Source organism: Camarhynchus parvulus, chromosome 5 (genome assembly GCF_901933205.1).
Source record: "Camarhynchus parvulus chromosome 5, STF_HiC, whole genome shotgun sequence".
NCBI classification, from domain to species: Eukaryota; Metazoa; Chordata; class Aves; order Passeriformes; family Thraupidae; genus Camarhynchus; species Camarhynchus parvulus.
The window spans coordinates 28,180,020-28,196,131 of record NC_044575.1 but is presented as its reverse complement, the minus strand read 5'-3'; the positions used below and the strand labels follow the sequence as shown (position 1 = coordinate 28,196,131).

Here is a 16,112-nt window from a genome sequence, read left to right as displayed (position 1 = left end):
GCAATGGCTGTGTTTGGAGGAGGCTTATCAAATCAAGTAAAATGGAGGAACAATTTGTTTATGAGTTCCCTTAGCACTTAACTCACACAGGTGGACTGAACACAACTGAGACTGGAGTGTTTCTGTGTGGGTGTTGAAGTGGATCCTGAATTGTGAAGACTGAAATGTGCATATCTGATGTGCATCCAGCTTTGGACAACAACTGAACATTTTATAATTCCAAAAATCTAATGATCCAAACTATTCAAATGCCACCTACACCCTTTGGATATGGGCTTCTGGACACCAAACATCATCTGGGGTGCAGCCTGGAAAAGAGTTTGAAATCATCTGACTTTGAGTGGTGTTTTGGCTAGGATGCCACAAAACCCCTTTAATGCACACTTCTTAAACTTCTTATTCAAATGTCTCATTTGAATAATGTGTGCTTCATTACCATAGGGGTTCTTATCCTGCAATACCCTGCAAACAAGGCTGAAGGTATTGAGTGAGGGGAGGTCACAGGACCCTTTCATGGGTGTGCTTTGCATGGTAATGCTGTCAGCTGTGACTTGTGTGAGCTCAAGAGCCTCCGGACACCATGTTCATTAGCAAAAAGGATGATAAAATCTCAGACAGTTTTTCGGGGTTTTTTTGTGTTGCTCAGAGAAAAAGCAGACACTGCTGTACAAATTCCCTCTGAATTAGCAGCAAAACCCGACCCACAGGACTGTGAACATGTGTGAGAAGAGTTATCTGGGGGCTCTCCCTCATACCCCAGGGCTCCCACCAGCTGATCTGTTCAATCACATCTTAATCTGACCATAATCCTAGCGAGTGAGTGAAAGGGAGCCAGCAGGACAGGGCCAGTGCCTGCTGCAGTGATGAGTGACCAGGCAGATCCTGAAAGCTGTAAGAGGTTTTAAGGAGATCAATATTCCCTGTGCACTCATTTCTAATTGGGCTTTATTGCAGGTCTCTGATTCATGTAGTTCATTAAATGGACTCAGATGGAGTTTCTATAACTGAGTTTAAACTCCTAAGGCACAGGATCGAAATAGCAGCAGCAAGCAATTGCCAAGGCCCCTAGAACTCATCTGGAGAGGTAATTGCAAGAGTGCTGAAGCATTAGACTTCAAAGAAATGCGGATGTGGCTAAATCAGTGTTATTAATTACATTTAAGTTTACAAAAAAAAAGGTTATCTGCCATGTTAAGGGTCACTTTAAAAACTATCCGGTGCCATGAAGTACATATTTCAACTGATTTGTTGCACCACTTGCACTCTGGAGCAAGTATTTTCTGAGTTTTCATGAAGCCCACCAGTAAACAGCTCCTAAACAGTAATAGTATCAGCTAGAGTTACATCATCACCAGGTCTCTCATTCTCAGGACACTGTGCCCAAAACATCAAACTTGTGGAAACAACGAGGAAAATATATGGAAAGTATATGAAAAAAACACTACCTTTCTACCTTAGGTCTGAAACCCTTTCATCTTCCCTGCAAAATATCTGTGGAAGATGTTTGCCAAGTGAATAAAAACCATCCAGCAAAACCCCCCAACAGCAGATTTCCTCTTTATATCTGATCAGATACAAGTGCCACCAAGCCCATTAACCCGTTCCTGTCAGTGACCTACACCAAGAGTCTAGGGACAAACCTAGGAACAGGGCCATTGCATGGCAGTCCCTCTCCCAAAACACTCTCAGGGCCCTCAGCTACTTCTGATGCACTGACACCATGAGGCAGGGCCGTCATCCTTGCATCTAACAGCCACCATGGATTTCCCTTTATAAATGGGCTTAGCTAAGTAAATAGGAAGAGGGTGTGTTTCCATTCTCTGAGGATGCTCTGCATTAACTAATTAGCACTACTTATTGCTAGTTAGGGTGAGTATCAGATTTTTGACAAAAGTAGAGCAGGAGATTATCAGCTAGGTGGATGCATGTGTGAGGAGGGACAAGGAGGAAGTGCACCAAAGTGCTCATCATTTAACTGCTCAGCTGCCATGCGGCTGGGAACTGCATTTTACTCTTAAATTCTTCCAGGAGCCAAGGGAGAGTCTGGACCAGACACACAGGTAATTTTTTCCATCATAATTTTATGTCAAATACATTGAGGCAGGATCTCTTCTTTTCCCTGCAAGTAGGTTGGAGTGATGTCTAACTTCTAAAGACAGCATGCCTGAAGGTAGTAATGAATTTTCCATAGAAATAGTTTAAATAGAGAAGTCAGATTTATGGAGCTTAAGATGTGTTATTTGAGGCGTCCTTGGGGGCAGGTGGAGGCTGATAAAAGCCCTCTTGGCTGCTGTTCCCTCCTAAGAGGCATGTGGGGCTCTAAGTGAGCTGCTGAGGTGTCCTGTACCCAAGGAGAAAGGGGTCTGGGGAGTGACACAGACTGGGAAGCCGGCCCACTGAGCAGAGAGCTGCCTAGGTTATGCAACATGCTATCAAAATGTTTAGTCCATTAATTGTAAGATGGAGGGAGGTGCCTGTTTTTCCTTGGACTTTTCAGAAGGGAAATACCTCCTGGAGCTATGGCTGACCTGATTTGGGTGCCTTTCTGCCAAGGAACAGAGCAACACAGTTAAATGTAGCTCTTGCTCTGTTTATTTCAGACAAGCTTTGAGTTCTCTGGACTATCTGAGGTGAGTGTCCTCATTAAGATCAAATACTTAGTTATTCTCATGTGTTTCTTTCTTAAGCTTTCTAGTTGAAGTTACTTAATTTTGCATGAATAATGAGTGCTTTTACTTGGACATGATAGAGGCAAGGAATAGAGGGTGCACTGAACAATTGTGTTGTAAACATAAAAACAAAACATGCAATTTTAGGGGGCATTGAATTATTAATTCCTGTTTAAGACTAAAGCAATATCATTACTACAGTATGAAAGGCTGGTAATCTTCATTTGGAGCTGCAGGTGCAGCTGGTGCAATGGTTATTTCATTGAACTAGGTTCAAAGACAGGAAAACCTGGAGAAAACTGCTAGCATTAGCAGGGGACAAACATAACTTAAATAGAAATTGAAATTAAACTCACTTGGTGCAGAATTTAGAAGGATACTATGAAACGTGTTCAAGAAGACCATTTCAAGCCAGACAAGGAAAGTAGCCCTGGTTTGGCACTGGCGAAATTTCTAGAGACTGTGAGGATGGAGAAAAAACAATTCTGGATTTGAGGAATGCACTTTGAAGAGAAGATTTGAATACTTACTCTGCTTGCTATGTTCTGGTTAGTGCTTCTACTGCATTCTAGTGGAATAGCTGTACAAGCTAAGAATTCCCTCAGGGACCAAGTTAATGTATTGAGAGATAAAGAAATCCTCCCTGCCCCTCATTTCCTTCTTGAACCTGAAAATAGCCATAGTTAAGAAAGAAATGTGAAGCAAGATTTATGTTTAGCTCTGGCAGCACAGACTTTCCACTTTCCTTGCAAGTACATGACTTGATACTGCAGGAAGATGCCTTTGCCTCCAATGGCGGGGGTGGTGGTGGAGAAGCACAGGTGCAATTGCTGTTTTCTCCATTGCCATGTAGGGCCTGCTTCCTACCTTCCCCTGGCATTTTGCAATGCCTCTGAGCTTTTCCTTATACTACATCACAGATTTCTCAGGCCTTTATATATTTTTTCCTTCTTTTACTTGAAAGCTGGAAAGGCGTGGGAAGTATGGAGGGTTGCATCTGGGTGGCAAGTCTGATGACCTCTAGGGACTTAACCTCTGTGGCGAGGATTATTCTCAGTGTCCCATGTGAGCCTTCATTCATATGAAGACAACATGAGAACAAAATCAAATTTGACCCTCCTGCACTCTGTCTTTATCACTTGGGAGCAGTTATACTTTCTGTAACCTAGTGAATGCTACTCTTGTCACCCAAATCCAGTCATGAGTACATGATGGCTTACCATTTTCAGCACTGTCCTTGGTGGCCTAGGGAATACTGAGTTCGAGCAGCTGTATGAAACTGGTCAGAGTAGGGACTCAGATTTCTCATTTTTCATGACATGTGGTTTTCTAGTAGTGACTCCAATACAATAATGGCTAGTTTAGATTGGAAGAGACGTCCAGGGGTTGTCTTGTCAAATGCTGCTCAGAGTGGGTCTAATGGGTCTAATCAGATCAGCACTCTGTCAAGTCTTCAATGTCTCCAAGGATGGATATTCCCCACCTCTCAGGGCAGCAGGTTTGCGTTGTGTGTGAGTAGCCCAGTGCTCATGGTAACTAAGAAGATAATTTAAATTTGGGAGTGTGTTTCCTGCATGGCTAATGAAGTGATGCAGAAGCAGCAATGAAATACACTAGATGGAAGCACCAGTGCATTAGAGATCAGGGCAGCACAAGTGTTAGATCTAGTCAGTGGTAGAGCCCAGACTCTACAGCCTCCAAGTACACTGCCACATTTTTCACCTCTGCAGCTCTTGTTGACTTACCTGGCACAAACACAGGCAGGCAGCAGCTACAGAGCTCCAGATGTGTGGATGTCACTAATGCACAGGACAGCCCACGGGAACAGTCTTGGTTGGGGACTGTGGAGACACTGCAGGGGGTGCAGCAGCAGATGACCCAGGGGGGTACAAAACTGGTAACAAAACCCTTGCTAATGTTCACCAGGAATGGTGCTGAGCAGGCATATGCGGCGTGCAGGTTTAACTTGTGTGTCACTGCAAACTCAGCACAAAGAGTTTGAATAAAACCTATGAATTGGAGCTATGCCCAAACTTCATCCAGATAAAATGTTCCTATAGGCATCATTCAGATTACAGTAATGAGAAAACTAATTCCTACGATCTAATGCTTTCCTATGACAAATCAAGACAGGTTTTACCTTAATCCTTTTCAGATATAGTGAGGAAGAAGCATATATTAGTGGGTGATAATAGAGAGCTGCTTTGTACTATGCAAAGCTGAGCATCTCCACTCAGTGAGCTTCAGTGGCAGATTCATTCCCCTGCTGTTTCCATGAATGGTACCTTGTATTTGGGCAACACTGAGTAACATTATAGCAGACAATACACTCAGTGTGGAAAACTTGAGGAAATTGACTAGTACAACAGAGGTGCAAAATTAATTTTCTATTTTAACAGATATACTCTTGCTGATTATCTATAGCTAGTACAAATTATTTATCATTTTATCTTGAAGTCAATGCTTTTAGACTTCAAAGGCCAGTGAGTACCTAAAATGAGTGGCTCAGATGCTCCCTGAGGCTAAGAATCTTTAGCTCGCCCACAGCCCATCTCCTGCCGGACAACTGCTAACTGAAACTCCCTGCCCCCCTCAACCTATGATAACGGTAAACCAATTTGTTTCAATGCTCACCAGGGTCTAGAAAACAAGTTTCAGAGCAATTGAAAATCAGGAGGTTTTAATTGTTTTGCACTTGTAACCCAGCTACCCTTGATTTTTCTGTTTATTAGGTTTTTTTGATGGATTGAGTTTTCAGTGTACCTGAGTTCCAGTACTATCAGACCCTTACTCAGTGGGGATTGCAAATGTACATAACTGCTTATATACTCCAAAGTCAAGCAGCTGGAGCTTTCCCCTCTTCCTTCTGAGAGTAAGTTATCCTAAGAAGCATCCTTCCTTTCAGTGCATCATGAACCAGCACAAACTGCTTGGTACATGGTAATGACACCCAACCAGAAATTTTACAACTTACCCTTTTCCAAGTCAAAAAATCTTTCAACCTTGAAAATATTGTGGGTAGTCAAGTCTCCTCTTGCTGTAAACAGGTTTATTAGTTACTAAGGAAGATAACGAGGTGGTCTTGACTACTTTTTTCCTCCACTGTACATTGACAATAGTGATAACCACAAGAACAGACTGATCTAGCAATGATGCTACTTTCCTGCTGTGCTTATAATGCATTGTGATGCATTGGATGTCAGGATTTCAGTCTATTTTAAAAGAATACGATGATGGAAGCAATAGTAGGCAAGTATTTTAACTATCTAGTTTATTTCACCCTCAGAGCAGGAAAGCTAACTCAATTCTGCTTTTCACAATTCTCCTTCAGCATACTGAAGGAGGCTGCAGAGTGGGATTCCTGTAAGAATGATCCTGGTATTATTGTGGTGTCAAACACAACTCACAGTCTAATCTTAGTGGGATTACTCCCTGACCCAGTGCATTACTGACTGGCAGGAGCTTGCAATGGTAGATAAATGGGTGCTTTATATATACACCAATTTATCTACTGTGCTTGTCCTTGTTCTCAAATATCAGGTTTTGGGTATCTTTAAGTGACCAGCTGCTCTGCCTGTTGGTGCTGACTAGCAGTCCTGTTCTCCCCTTCCCCACAACACCCAGTATTCCTTTTGTACAATAGTGTGAAGCAGCATTATGCCTTTCAACAGCAGGGAGCTGCTACTTCAGCTCAGCCACCTCACATAGCTTCACCCTACTATTTGCTTAGTGAACAGCCCCGCCAAGAAATGAGATGTGCCAGTCTGGTCATTCCTCAACTTGCAGTCCATGGCAGGCAGTCCAGAAGCTGTGGGAGGACTTCCCAAGCCTGTGATTAGCAAAGAAGCAGCATGGCTCACAGGTCCACAAAGCAAGCAGAAGTCAGGCAAGCACCTCAATTCCTCTGCAGTCCTGGCAAATAGCTCATACAGCTCCTTGGTCTGAGGCTAGGCTTCCTTAATGGACTTGCTTTAAAAAAAAAATTAAGTATTTCTACACACTTGGAAATACTAGGTCTCTGGATTCCATTCTTAATCCCTGTTTTAAAATACTGTACCACCCTCCTGCAGAAGCAGCCAGTATAATTTCCTTTGTCATTTACTCCCACACTGTAGCAGGCATGACCAGCACCGCTACTTGTATCTATCCATGCCTGAGAAGCCCCAGAAAATTTGCTGCAGGCAAAGCATGCATGGGATGACAGATTCTTTTTTGATTCCTTTTCTGTAATCATACCATTTTAATGGCTTTACCTGCGAAATGCTGCTACTGAACCTCACTTTTATAGTAGCTGAACTTGGGCAATTATCAGTATCTTGCTATCAAAGTGCTGGTGCCTCTGAGGACAAGTGCAACTGCAGGGGGTACAACATGCCCTGCTGCCATCCATTCCTCAGTAGGAACAAAGAAGCAAAGTGAAGTCACTTTTCAGAGTCTGCTACAACAGCCTACATGACTAGAGTGCATGTAGTAAGTTTCCAAGCGCTCATAACCCTCTCCACTACATTTCTGAAGGCACCAGGTGGTTAGTGGGAGACAACTTTCCAGATTGTTCTTTCTAGCTCGTTGCACATTGGATAGATACTGTAGCATTCTTTCTCCCTTTCAGTGTATTTGGTCAGGTGCTCAGCTCAGCAGCAAATCTATTGTTTCATAAATAGGTAATCAAGTAAAATGCAGTGAAGGATTATGGCAAACAGCAGCTCAAGAACTATGCACTAGAGTTGTATCCAGTAGCTTATTTCAGAAAAAGAAAAAAAGACCTGTAGCTGGATGAAGAGGGGGAAAAGAGATGATGCCCAAATCCCTTCTTCTGAAGTGGCCTACAGACCACACTTTTCTATCTGCAGAAGGCCAAATCTGGCTCCAGAGATATGAAAGGACCACTTAGTTGCATTTTTCAATTCTGTGAAAACTTCCATTACTGAAATGACCACAGCAGTTTGTATGTTAAAAAAAAAAAAAGTGAACTAACCTTTAGGTTAAAGATTGCAACCTTCTACTTTCCAAAACACTGAAAATGGTATCTTCACAAAGTCCCTTTCAAAAAGCAGAAAGGTTAATTACCACCTCCTTTAAAGTACCTTCTTCCTATTTTCTGTTTGAATATAAGAAATTTGTATTTTATACTTGTTTACTGGTCTACAGTTTTCATAGTAGAGTCAAAATCAAGGAAGAGGAAGATTTTCTTAAGTCAGACCAAATGTAAGGTACTTTTGAAGGAAGAACTGTGCTGTGTTCCAATGCCTGATTACTAGAGATTCAGCATACTCCTTTCTGCTTTTCACAGTAAGGAAAGAGATCACATTGCTGGTTGTTCTTAAGTTGAAAGCAAGCCCACAGAATGAGGTAAATGCTTATTTGGCTTCATTTAAAGACTGCAAAATTTCATCCAAGAGAATACTGGAAACTTTACAAAAAAAAAAATTGAAATTAACCTCAAACATGTTAGGAGTGAGCATGTTATTTTAGTATGTGCTATTCAGGAGGATTAACTATAAAAGCTTTAAAAATAACACTGCCTGTATTAAATCTGAATGTTATTATATGGACAATAGTGAATTTTATAAGTATGACTTACTGTATTCAAGCTGGATATAAAACTTACATGCCCCGAAGTATTTTCAGATTTAATAATCTTAAGTGTACTAATATATTTCTGACCTACGATGTTTTGAAAATCACTATTCATTATAAAGGAAGCATGTTTTGATGTTAGCAGATTGAATTTATTCCTTGTCACTATAAATTCTAAAGCTAGTAGGTCTAATCTCCAACTTGTATTGGTGCTGAGAGGTTTAACATCCTCACCCAGTTTCTTTCTAAGAATTTATATCCCTTCAGTAATTTGATTCCCAGTCTTCAGCAGCTATTACTTATCAGTTAAGTAAAGCTATTTTCATTGAAGCTTTACTATAGACAGTCACTTTGCCTCAGATTCTTTTCAGCCAGTGCATTTGCTGTGAGGTCCATCAGAAACTATTGATGGATATTAGGAAGTTAAGTGCATTGGAGAGAATTGCATTCCTCTGTCAACCCCAGAACTGCTCTTGGTTGACTGTAATCTGTACAGTCTGTTCCTACAGCAGGCAAACTCTAAAGGCACGAAGTACCACACCAGCCTTTCTTTTCTACCTGCTCTATTTTTTGGTCTGATGTGTCCTCCAATCCAAATCTTTTCCACACAGCGAAATTACAGAAACATCAGCATTTAACATAGACGGAGGCACATGTAACTTACAGTGTGGGCAAACAGTTAAGTCTTTATCTTATATAAAGAGAAAATTAAGCTTGGGGCAGATTTTCATGGGAGCAATCTGCTTTGTCTATTCCTTCCTTGGGGGAAAATTGTAAGCAGACTAATTCAAGGGGCCTGTGATGTCATACATTCAGCCTGCTCTTATCCATCACCAATTCCAGAGCAGACACACCTATATAAAATGCCTCATAGAGAGATCAGCTGTACAGTGCAAAAGGGTTGCTGTGTTTCCCAAAGATGCCCAGGGAAAACCACCAAGACTAAGCAAGAATTTGAAGTGTTCTGTAATACAGGAAACAATTGCTGGTTCAGTCCACATGACCTTTTCAAGCCATATCCCTTGGATAACAGGGGAAAAAAGATTTGTGTTTTTTGGCAGGAACCACAAAATTGAGCACTCAAGTTTACCTAAAGGGTAGATTTTTATTTCCCATTAAGACATCTCAAGGACATAACTGAATGTAAAAAACCCACAGAGGGGCACATACAGCAAATGTGGTGAAGTACAATGTGAACAGCCCCAGGGGTTCAAATAAGGTAGGACCATTAGCAAACTGGAGGAAAAAACCCAAAACTCTGCTGAAGATGTTGTACTTTCTTCTCCATTTACACTGAAAAAAATTCCAATCCAACAAAATCCTTGTATCTCTAAAAATACAATCAGTCCTGGCTAACGAGTTTATCAAGATGGCAACAGGATGACTATAATACAAAACGTTCACCACTACACTCTGTACACACCTGTTGTCCAAACCCCCCAAACCCATGTAGCAATGGTGCCCCCATTATTTGCTTGCTTGCTGGGCCTGCCTGCGGAGGAGAACGTAGATCTTCTCCTTTATCCAGTCTTTGTTGTACGGTTGGTATGTCTGAGTATCAGCACGGTAACTGCAGAGGAAACAAGAAATGTCAGTCTGCTCTGTGGTACATCTACCAGAAGAACTTCACAAACAATTAATTGTCCTCAAGTGTATGAGGTACAAAGTGGTGTACAGAAGGTAGTATCAGAAGTAGGTGGGAATTACCACTTATCAAATGGATTTATCCTATTCTCTAAAAAACAGCTGTCCAGCAGATCAGACTGAGCCTGAAACAAAACAAGATGCTCCAAGCGCTACTGAGTGACTGGAACACTGTGTTCACATTTTAAATCATGCATTTAATTACTTAAGGGAGACAGCAAGTAGAGGATCTTAGTATTCTAGAGCTCAGCTTGCAAAAGAATAGTTCCACCAGGAAACAATCTAATTTGTCTTAATGAGTCAAACACTTCTTCAACATTACTTCAAGGATTTACTTAAGTTTTGAAGTGTTCAACTTCTGTATGGAATTTTTTTGAAAATTTTTAAGATCAAATTTTTGCAGAAGCAAAAGCAGACTCACAGATGGATGACAAACGATTCTTGCCAGTTGGCATTGAGGACAAGCTTACATCTAACAAGGATACTTCATAAAAAGCAAACTGAAAACAAGAACCCACAAATGCATTTCATTTGCTACTCAAGGATAGTTAATAAAAGCAGTCCACTAGCAAGGGCCAGAGAATTCAGTTACTCAGGGCACGTTGAATTAAAACAGAATGAGACTGAAAAATGAAAGCAATCTGAGTGAAGGTCTGCATAGGCTCATGTCCTCCTATACAATATTTTGTTCATGAAGATCGTACTTTCAGTGAATGATTCGAGAACCACTAAAGTCCCGGTCAGTCTTTAAATCTTGATATACTTTTATTTCTGATAGATAAGAAGGGTGAGATGGACAGTGGTAAGAAGGTAAGTAAAAATCTCAAGTTAACTCATTCCAGAACAATTTATAGTTCTTGCCCAAGGAAAAGACCCTAAGCACACTGTTTCTAAGGAAGTCTTACTATTTAAACCCCAGCAGGACTGGATCAAGGCCAAACAAGGAGCTTCAATGTATGTTCATACAGTAATTCTAATGCAATGTAAGAAATGCTACTTTCAGGAAAAGTTACTGATTTCTACCCTCCATCCCCAAATCCTTTGATAATGCTACACAGCAAGAGCAGACATCAAGTACTTCAGGAAATTTCTGTGAAGAAGACGCATCTCTTACACCTTGTGCTATGTGTGCCATCTGGTGGAAAACTGTAAGCTGAAGTAGAATTTGACATGATACTGATTTTAGAAGTGTAATTTAAAAAAGGCACAAGACTATCCTAGAAAACAGTTGCTACTACCTAAAACAAGTAGCTAGTTTCAGTCTGTTAAATAAACTTTCATCTTGCTGTATCTTGATCAGAACAAACTTTTGGCTGCAATGCACTTCTCTAGCCTTCTACTCTACCACAAGTACTGCCCTCAGCTGAGAAAAATTCTGTAACCATTCTGCTTCCTGAGGGACTCTACTAACAGCACAAAGGGAAATTTAAAGAGATTCTAGTAGCAATGAAATAGTCAGCTGTATTTAACTGCTAGATTTCAGTCAGCTTCAATGTGAGTGAAATCCAAGTGGAACTGTTAGTTTCTAAGCCTTCTTTAGAGGTACCTTGTATCTATGCACTTAATTGGACTGGGAACTTGCTAGGACAGCTGCACTACTGCTGCACTACAGTTACTGCTAAAAGCCACACAAAACAGCGTTATGTTAAACTCTCACAGAAGACTTTAGAGGGAAGACTTGTGACTTTCCTAAGTCACTGAAATGGACTTGTACAACTGAACTTACACAAGACAGCTGAGGTCTGCCAAGTCATCAATGAAGTCAAACAACTGGCTGATATCATATGTAATGGATGGACTGTTGGGATTCATTCTCTTCAGATGCTCTTCATACATTTTACAGACTCCTACAGAGAAACAAGATTAACCATGCAATATTAAAAGACTGTATGAGCTGAAACTTTTTCAGCTCTTGATCCACAAATAAAAGTTTAGAGATTACCACTTGTAAAAGCAATCAGATTTTCTAGAGCTGAAATTCTTTTGTTCCTAGCAATTTGCATTGAAACATAATACTATAAAATCAGGTAAGATGCATGGAAAGAAAAGTTTTCATCATCTAGGGGGAAAAGTTTTAGTTCTGTCAAATATGTAACTTTCCATGCAGTAAGCTCCAACAGACATCTGGAACTCCTTCTAATAATTTTAAGACAGAAATTAGAACATATACTCCTACTGCACAAACACCTGAGAAACAGAAGAACTCATAAGAATGATCATTCTTGATCCAAGAGTCAAACAGGGTATTGAGGTAAGAGTGACAGCACAAACCTGTATATACATTTAAAGCACTTTTATTTATTCAAACTAGTCCACTAATAATTCAGATACATTTGAGAAGAATGTAATACTAAAATGAGCACAGAGACTTTACATGGTCTTCATTCTACTTTTGTTTGTCTCACAAAACCTCCTGCAAGATTAATGTTAAGTGAACTACAGCTCTAATATTTCAATTTTCTTCCCATGCTCGTTATGTGTATCAAAGTTTCACAGGATCTTTACTCTGGCACATGTGCCACGAGACTGCAAATTATGTAGCAATTGCACACAATCCATTATTTAATATAGCATTTCCAGCAGCAATCTTTGCCTTACAATGCTAAGAAAAGAATAGTGAGAATTTAGTGCTGATCCTGCAAGGAAATGCACTGAAACAAGTCTGCTGCATGAAAGAAAGAATATCATCTACTCTCCCAAACTGGATGTGATTTCATCTAGTTAAATCAAAATCAGGTATTTAATAGAAAAAGGACGTTTTAGAAAAAAATTAGAACTAGTTTTTAGTTTGCTAGAACATTAGTAAGCTAAAAACATGAGGGTTTTTGTGAATGACCTTTGAAAAATATGAAGAGCAACTTATTTTCTTATTAAGTGAGTGAATATGTCAAAAATAGGATTTTAACAGCAGTTTTTAACTCCCATGTCTGCATCCACCCACCTTCCATGCATTCATTCACCGATTCATAATCAGCATATGTTCTGCCTTCTGGCCTCTTGGTAGGCTGGACAAGTAGAATTGTGTGAGACTGGAAAACAAAACAAACACAAAAATACAGGTTACTTGCACACTTTGAATGATTTTTGTTTAAGTTATTCATATGAAAGGAGGAAAATAAGAGTAATAGTAAAATATTAGACTAGCAATCAAGGACACAGACATTTTCCACACAGCATTTACTATTTATATGAGCTGTGTTAATAAGTTTTGGTTCCAACAAGCCCTATCAATCCTTATGGAACTTTAAAATGTGTAGAATCACCAGTAAAGCAGCTATTGTGTTGAAAAAAAATATTACAGAAACAGTTTCTATTTAGACAGACAAGCAAAGCAATAAAGTCAATGTGTAAGAGCTTGGCATTAGTGCGTTTAACTATTTTATTCCAAATGCATGCGGTTAGTAAAATTTTCAATGCCCCAATTAAAGAGCAAAGAGCGCACCCAACTTAACCACATTTTCACCTGAAAGATTCCAACAGAATTAGCTATTTTGAGTTATTGATTTCATTTCAAGGGAACACTAATGATACAATAAATCTGCACTTAGCACTCAAGATTATTTCTTGCAAAGCAGATGTACTGGTTTTCCCCACTTCAATGAGTTTACTTAAACAGTAATTACGGCACAGAAAACTGTTCCAAATGTTGGAGTCCATAAGCTTGTTCTTCTGCAGGGAAGGTTTAGATGACTGCACACTCTGTGGCTTCCATTATTTCCATAACATTTTTCACTTGGCTACAGCAAGTAATTTGAGCAAAGAAGCAAGATTTTTAAAGTGTACACAATCTGTGATCTAATTAACAGGTTGCATACCACAGAAAGTTTGCAAGCAAGCTGCAAATGGCCGTTTCCAGTGCTGCTAATTGGATCCAACATTTTCAGTGCTAATGTCTGAGGTGAGCACATAGCACAGAGGCAACTGCAGAGAAAGACATCCTTTGGCTGAGATTAATCAGTGGCTGACAGAAAACTCCTGCCCCATACTTTGGAAATCAGTGAAGATACCAATTCAGTGCTCATGAAAAGCAGTGACAGAAAAGAGAAATAGCAAATGTTAGGATTTACAGCAGAAAAAACCCAAACAACAGGACAAATTCTTATCCCGTAACTGACAGTGTTTAGTTTTCAGTTCTTCAAATTGTCTCAACACAGCAGTAGCAGATTCTGAGAAGTTCGGGAAAATGTTACACAGAGAAAAAGAAGGAGCAAGACTTTTCCTAATCAGAAATGGAAAAAAGGGGAATTCTGAGCTGCACGCTGTAGCAACAAAAATCATACAAAAGAGAGTAGATCATTTAAATCCACTTTCATGTATGCCAGAGGATGATTGATTTGAAGAGAATTCCCCAAGGAGAGCTGGTATCTGGCTGTTCCTAAGTGCATTGTACTTGAACAGGCACGTCTTAGCAGGGAGTCCAAATGACTGCCAAAGATTACCATAAAATAATTTTTACAGCACTATCATTTTAATTAGATGGTCACTGAGGGATGCTAAATGAATGTATAAATTCTGAAGTTATCCAAATAATCAGATTATAGAAAAATCAGTGAACCAGACATGTAAGCCAGTTCCTTCAGAACTTCACAGCAGAAATCATTTGGGCTTCTGCCTTTAAGCCATTTATCACTTCAGACAATATACAATATCTGTTATCAGATACTGGCCCAGGAAAATATTTAGATTAATGCCATTGGATCACGCGTATTGTAGAATTAATGCTTTTCAAACATTTCTTTGGGAACTTGACATTATTTTACTTTAAAGGAAAAAAAAATTGTTTGATTTGATAAAATTGCTGGTCCTGTCCTACCATATAGGTAGAAAAAAATGGCAAGCTCAGAAGCCTGTGCGAAGTCTCTGACTATTACCTGCCCCATGTGCCTAGTTGACAAAATCAAAACAAGGGAAGATCCACAAATCTTTCTGCCTTAGCACGAGTTACCTGGAGAAGGCCAATCTGGACCACTATTATGATGATACATATGTCGAATTTCTTTGCATTTTCCTTAAAAGCACAGTGGTACTGGCTGCTTTGAAGCAGGACATGGAATGAGACACCACATGGTCTATATTACACAAATTCCAAACTTCTAGAGAGCACTTTAGAAATTGCTCTTGCTACTGAAGGCAGAACCCTGTAAAACTGGTTAAGGCAGTGCTAAGAGCCAAACCAGCAGGACTTAAAAGCTACGCAGCATCTGCCCAAAGAGACTTCCACCAATGGTAGTGTGTATTTGACAGTAAAGTGAAAAAAAAAATTTAAAAAGCCCCGAAACAATAGAAGTGGAAGTTAAAGACATATTGTAAGGGTAAGATGTGCAGTGATGCAAATACCAACCAGTAGCACACTGCACACATCGAAATGCCCGGCAGAAAAAGTGGTCTAAGGACCCCCTTTCATTCCGGCCAACAGGGACAGGGCCTGTGGCTGCTCATCATGGCCGAAGCCAACTGCTCTGGAGCAAGAACCAGGCAGACATGGAACTTCGCTGCAAACCGACAAGCAGCTGTCCCTCCCACCGCACAGCAATAACTTGCTTCAGCACATCTTCATTTATTAGATAAGCGCAACAAACCGCGTTGATAGGAGGCCTTTGAGCTTCAGCGTGCCATTCCCAGAGCCCACCGAGGCAAGCTCCCGCCTTTCCCTCCTCCGAGCAGAGGGGAGGAGCAGGGAGAGCAGCATGGAAAGCGCGAATCAGCCATTTAAGGCCGGCTCGCTTGGCGGGCGACACTCGCGGGAAGCGCTGGGCTCCGAGCAGCGCCCTGAGAGGGGGCCGAAGCTGCCGGGGAGAGGGGCGGGAGCCTCCACCGCGCCGCTCCCCGAGCGCCGCCGCCGCCTTTGTGCCCCCGCCCCGTCCAGCCCTGCCCCGCCAAAACGTGCAGCCGCCCGCCCGGGCCCGCACCACCGGCCGCGGCCTTCCCGCCCGCAGTGTCCCGGGGGACAGGGAGGGGAGGGGAAGGGAAGGCTGCCCTGGCGGGCGCGGTATACACGGAACCCTATGATCCGCTCCCGTTCCGCTCTCACCATGGCGGCTCCGCTCCCTCAGCACCGCCGGGCAGAAGTGGCGCGCGGCGATCCCCCACAGGCCCCCGCGCCCGCCGGAAGCGCCGCCGCGCCAACGGCCGCCACCATAGAGCCGCTCGCGCCAGAGCGCCGCGCGCGCACGCGCCCGCAGGGCCGGCGGCCAGGCTGGCGGGGGCGGGGCGCGGCCGCCG

At 41.5% G+C, this 16,112-nt stretch overlaps 1 protein-coding gene across 1 annotated transcript; it reads right to left on the bottom strand.

Annotated features, from left to right (window-relative positions):
* Positions 1 to 9,331: 9,331 nt before the first annotated feature.
* Positions 9,332 to 16,053, bottom strand: ERH (ERH mRNA splicing and mitosis factor). The gene is made up of 4 exons (XM_030950139.1): positions 15,922 to 16,053; positions 12,832 to 12,919; positions 11,617 to 11,737; positions 9,332 to 9,816 (listed from the first exon to the last, which is right to left on the bottom strand). Exons 1-4 carry the CDS (start codon positions 15,922 to 15,924, stop codon positions 9,714 to 9,716), a joined length of 315 nt encoding a protein of 104 aa, XP_030805999.1. The 5' UTR covers positions 15,925 to 16,053; the 3' UTR covers positions 9,332 to 9,713.
* Positions 16,054 to 16,112: the final 59 nt, after the last annotated feature.

Bases quoted from the DNA above. Each gene is read 5' to 3' on its own strand.
- ERH (XM_030950139.1), bottom strand. The intron at 11,738-12,831 runs GTGGGTGGATGC...GTTTCTCTGTAG, and splicing joins GGTGAATGAATGCATGGAAG to GAGTCTGTAAAATGTATGAA. The intron at 9,817-11,616 runs GTAAGTTCAGTT...TTTCCTCTGCAG, and splicing joins GCAGACCTCAGCTGTCTTGT to TTACCGTGCTGATACTCAGA.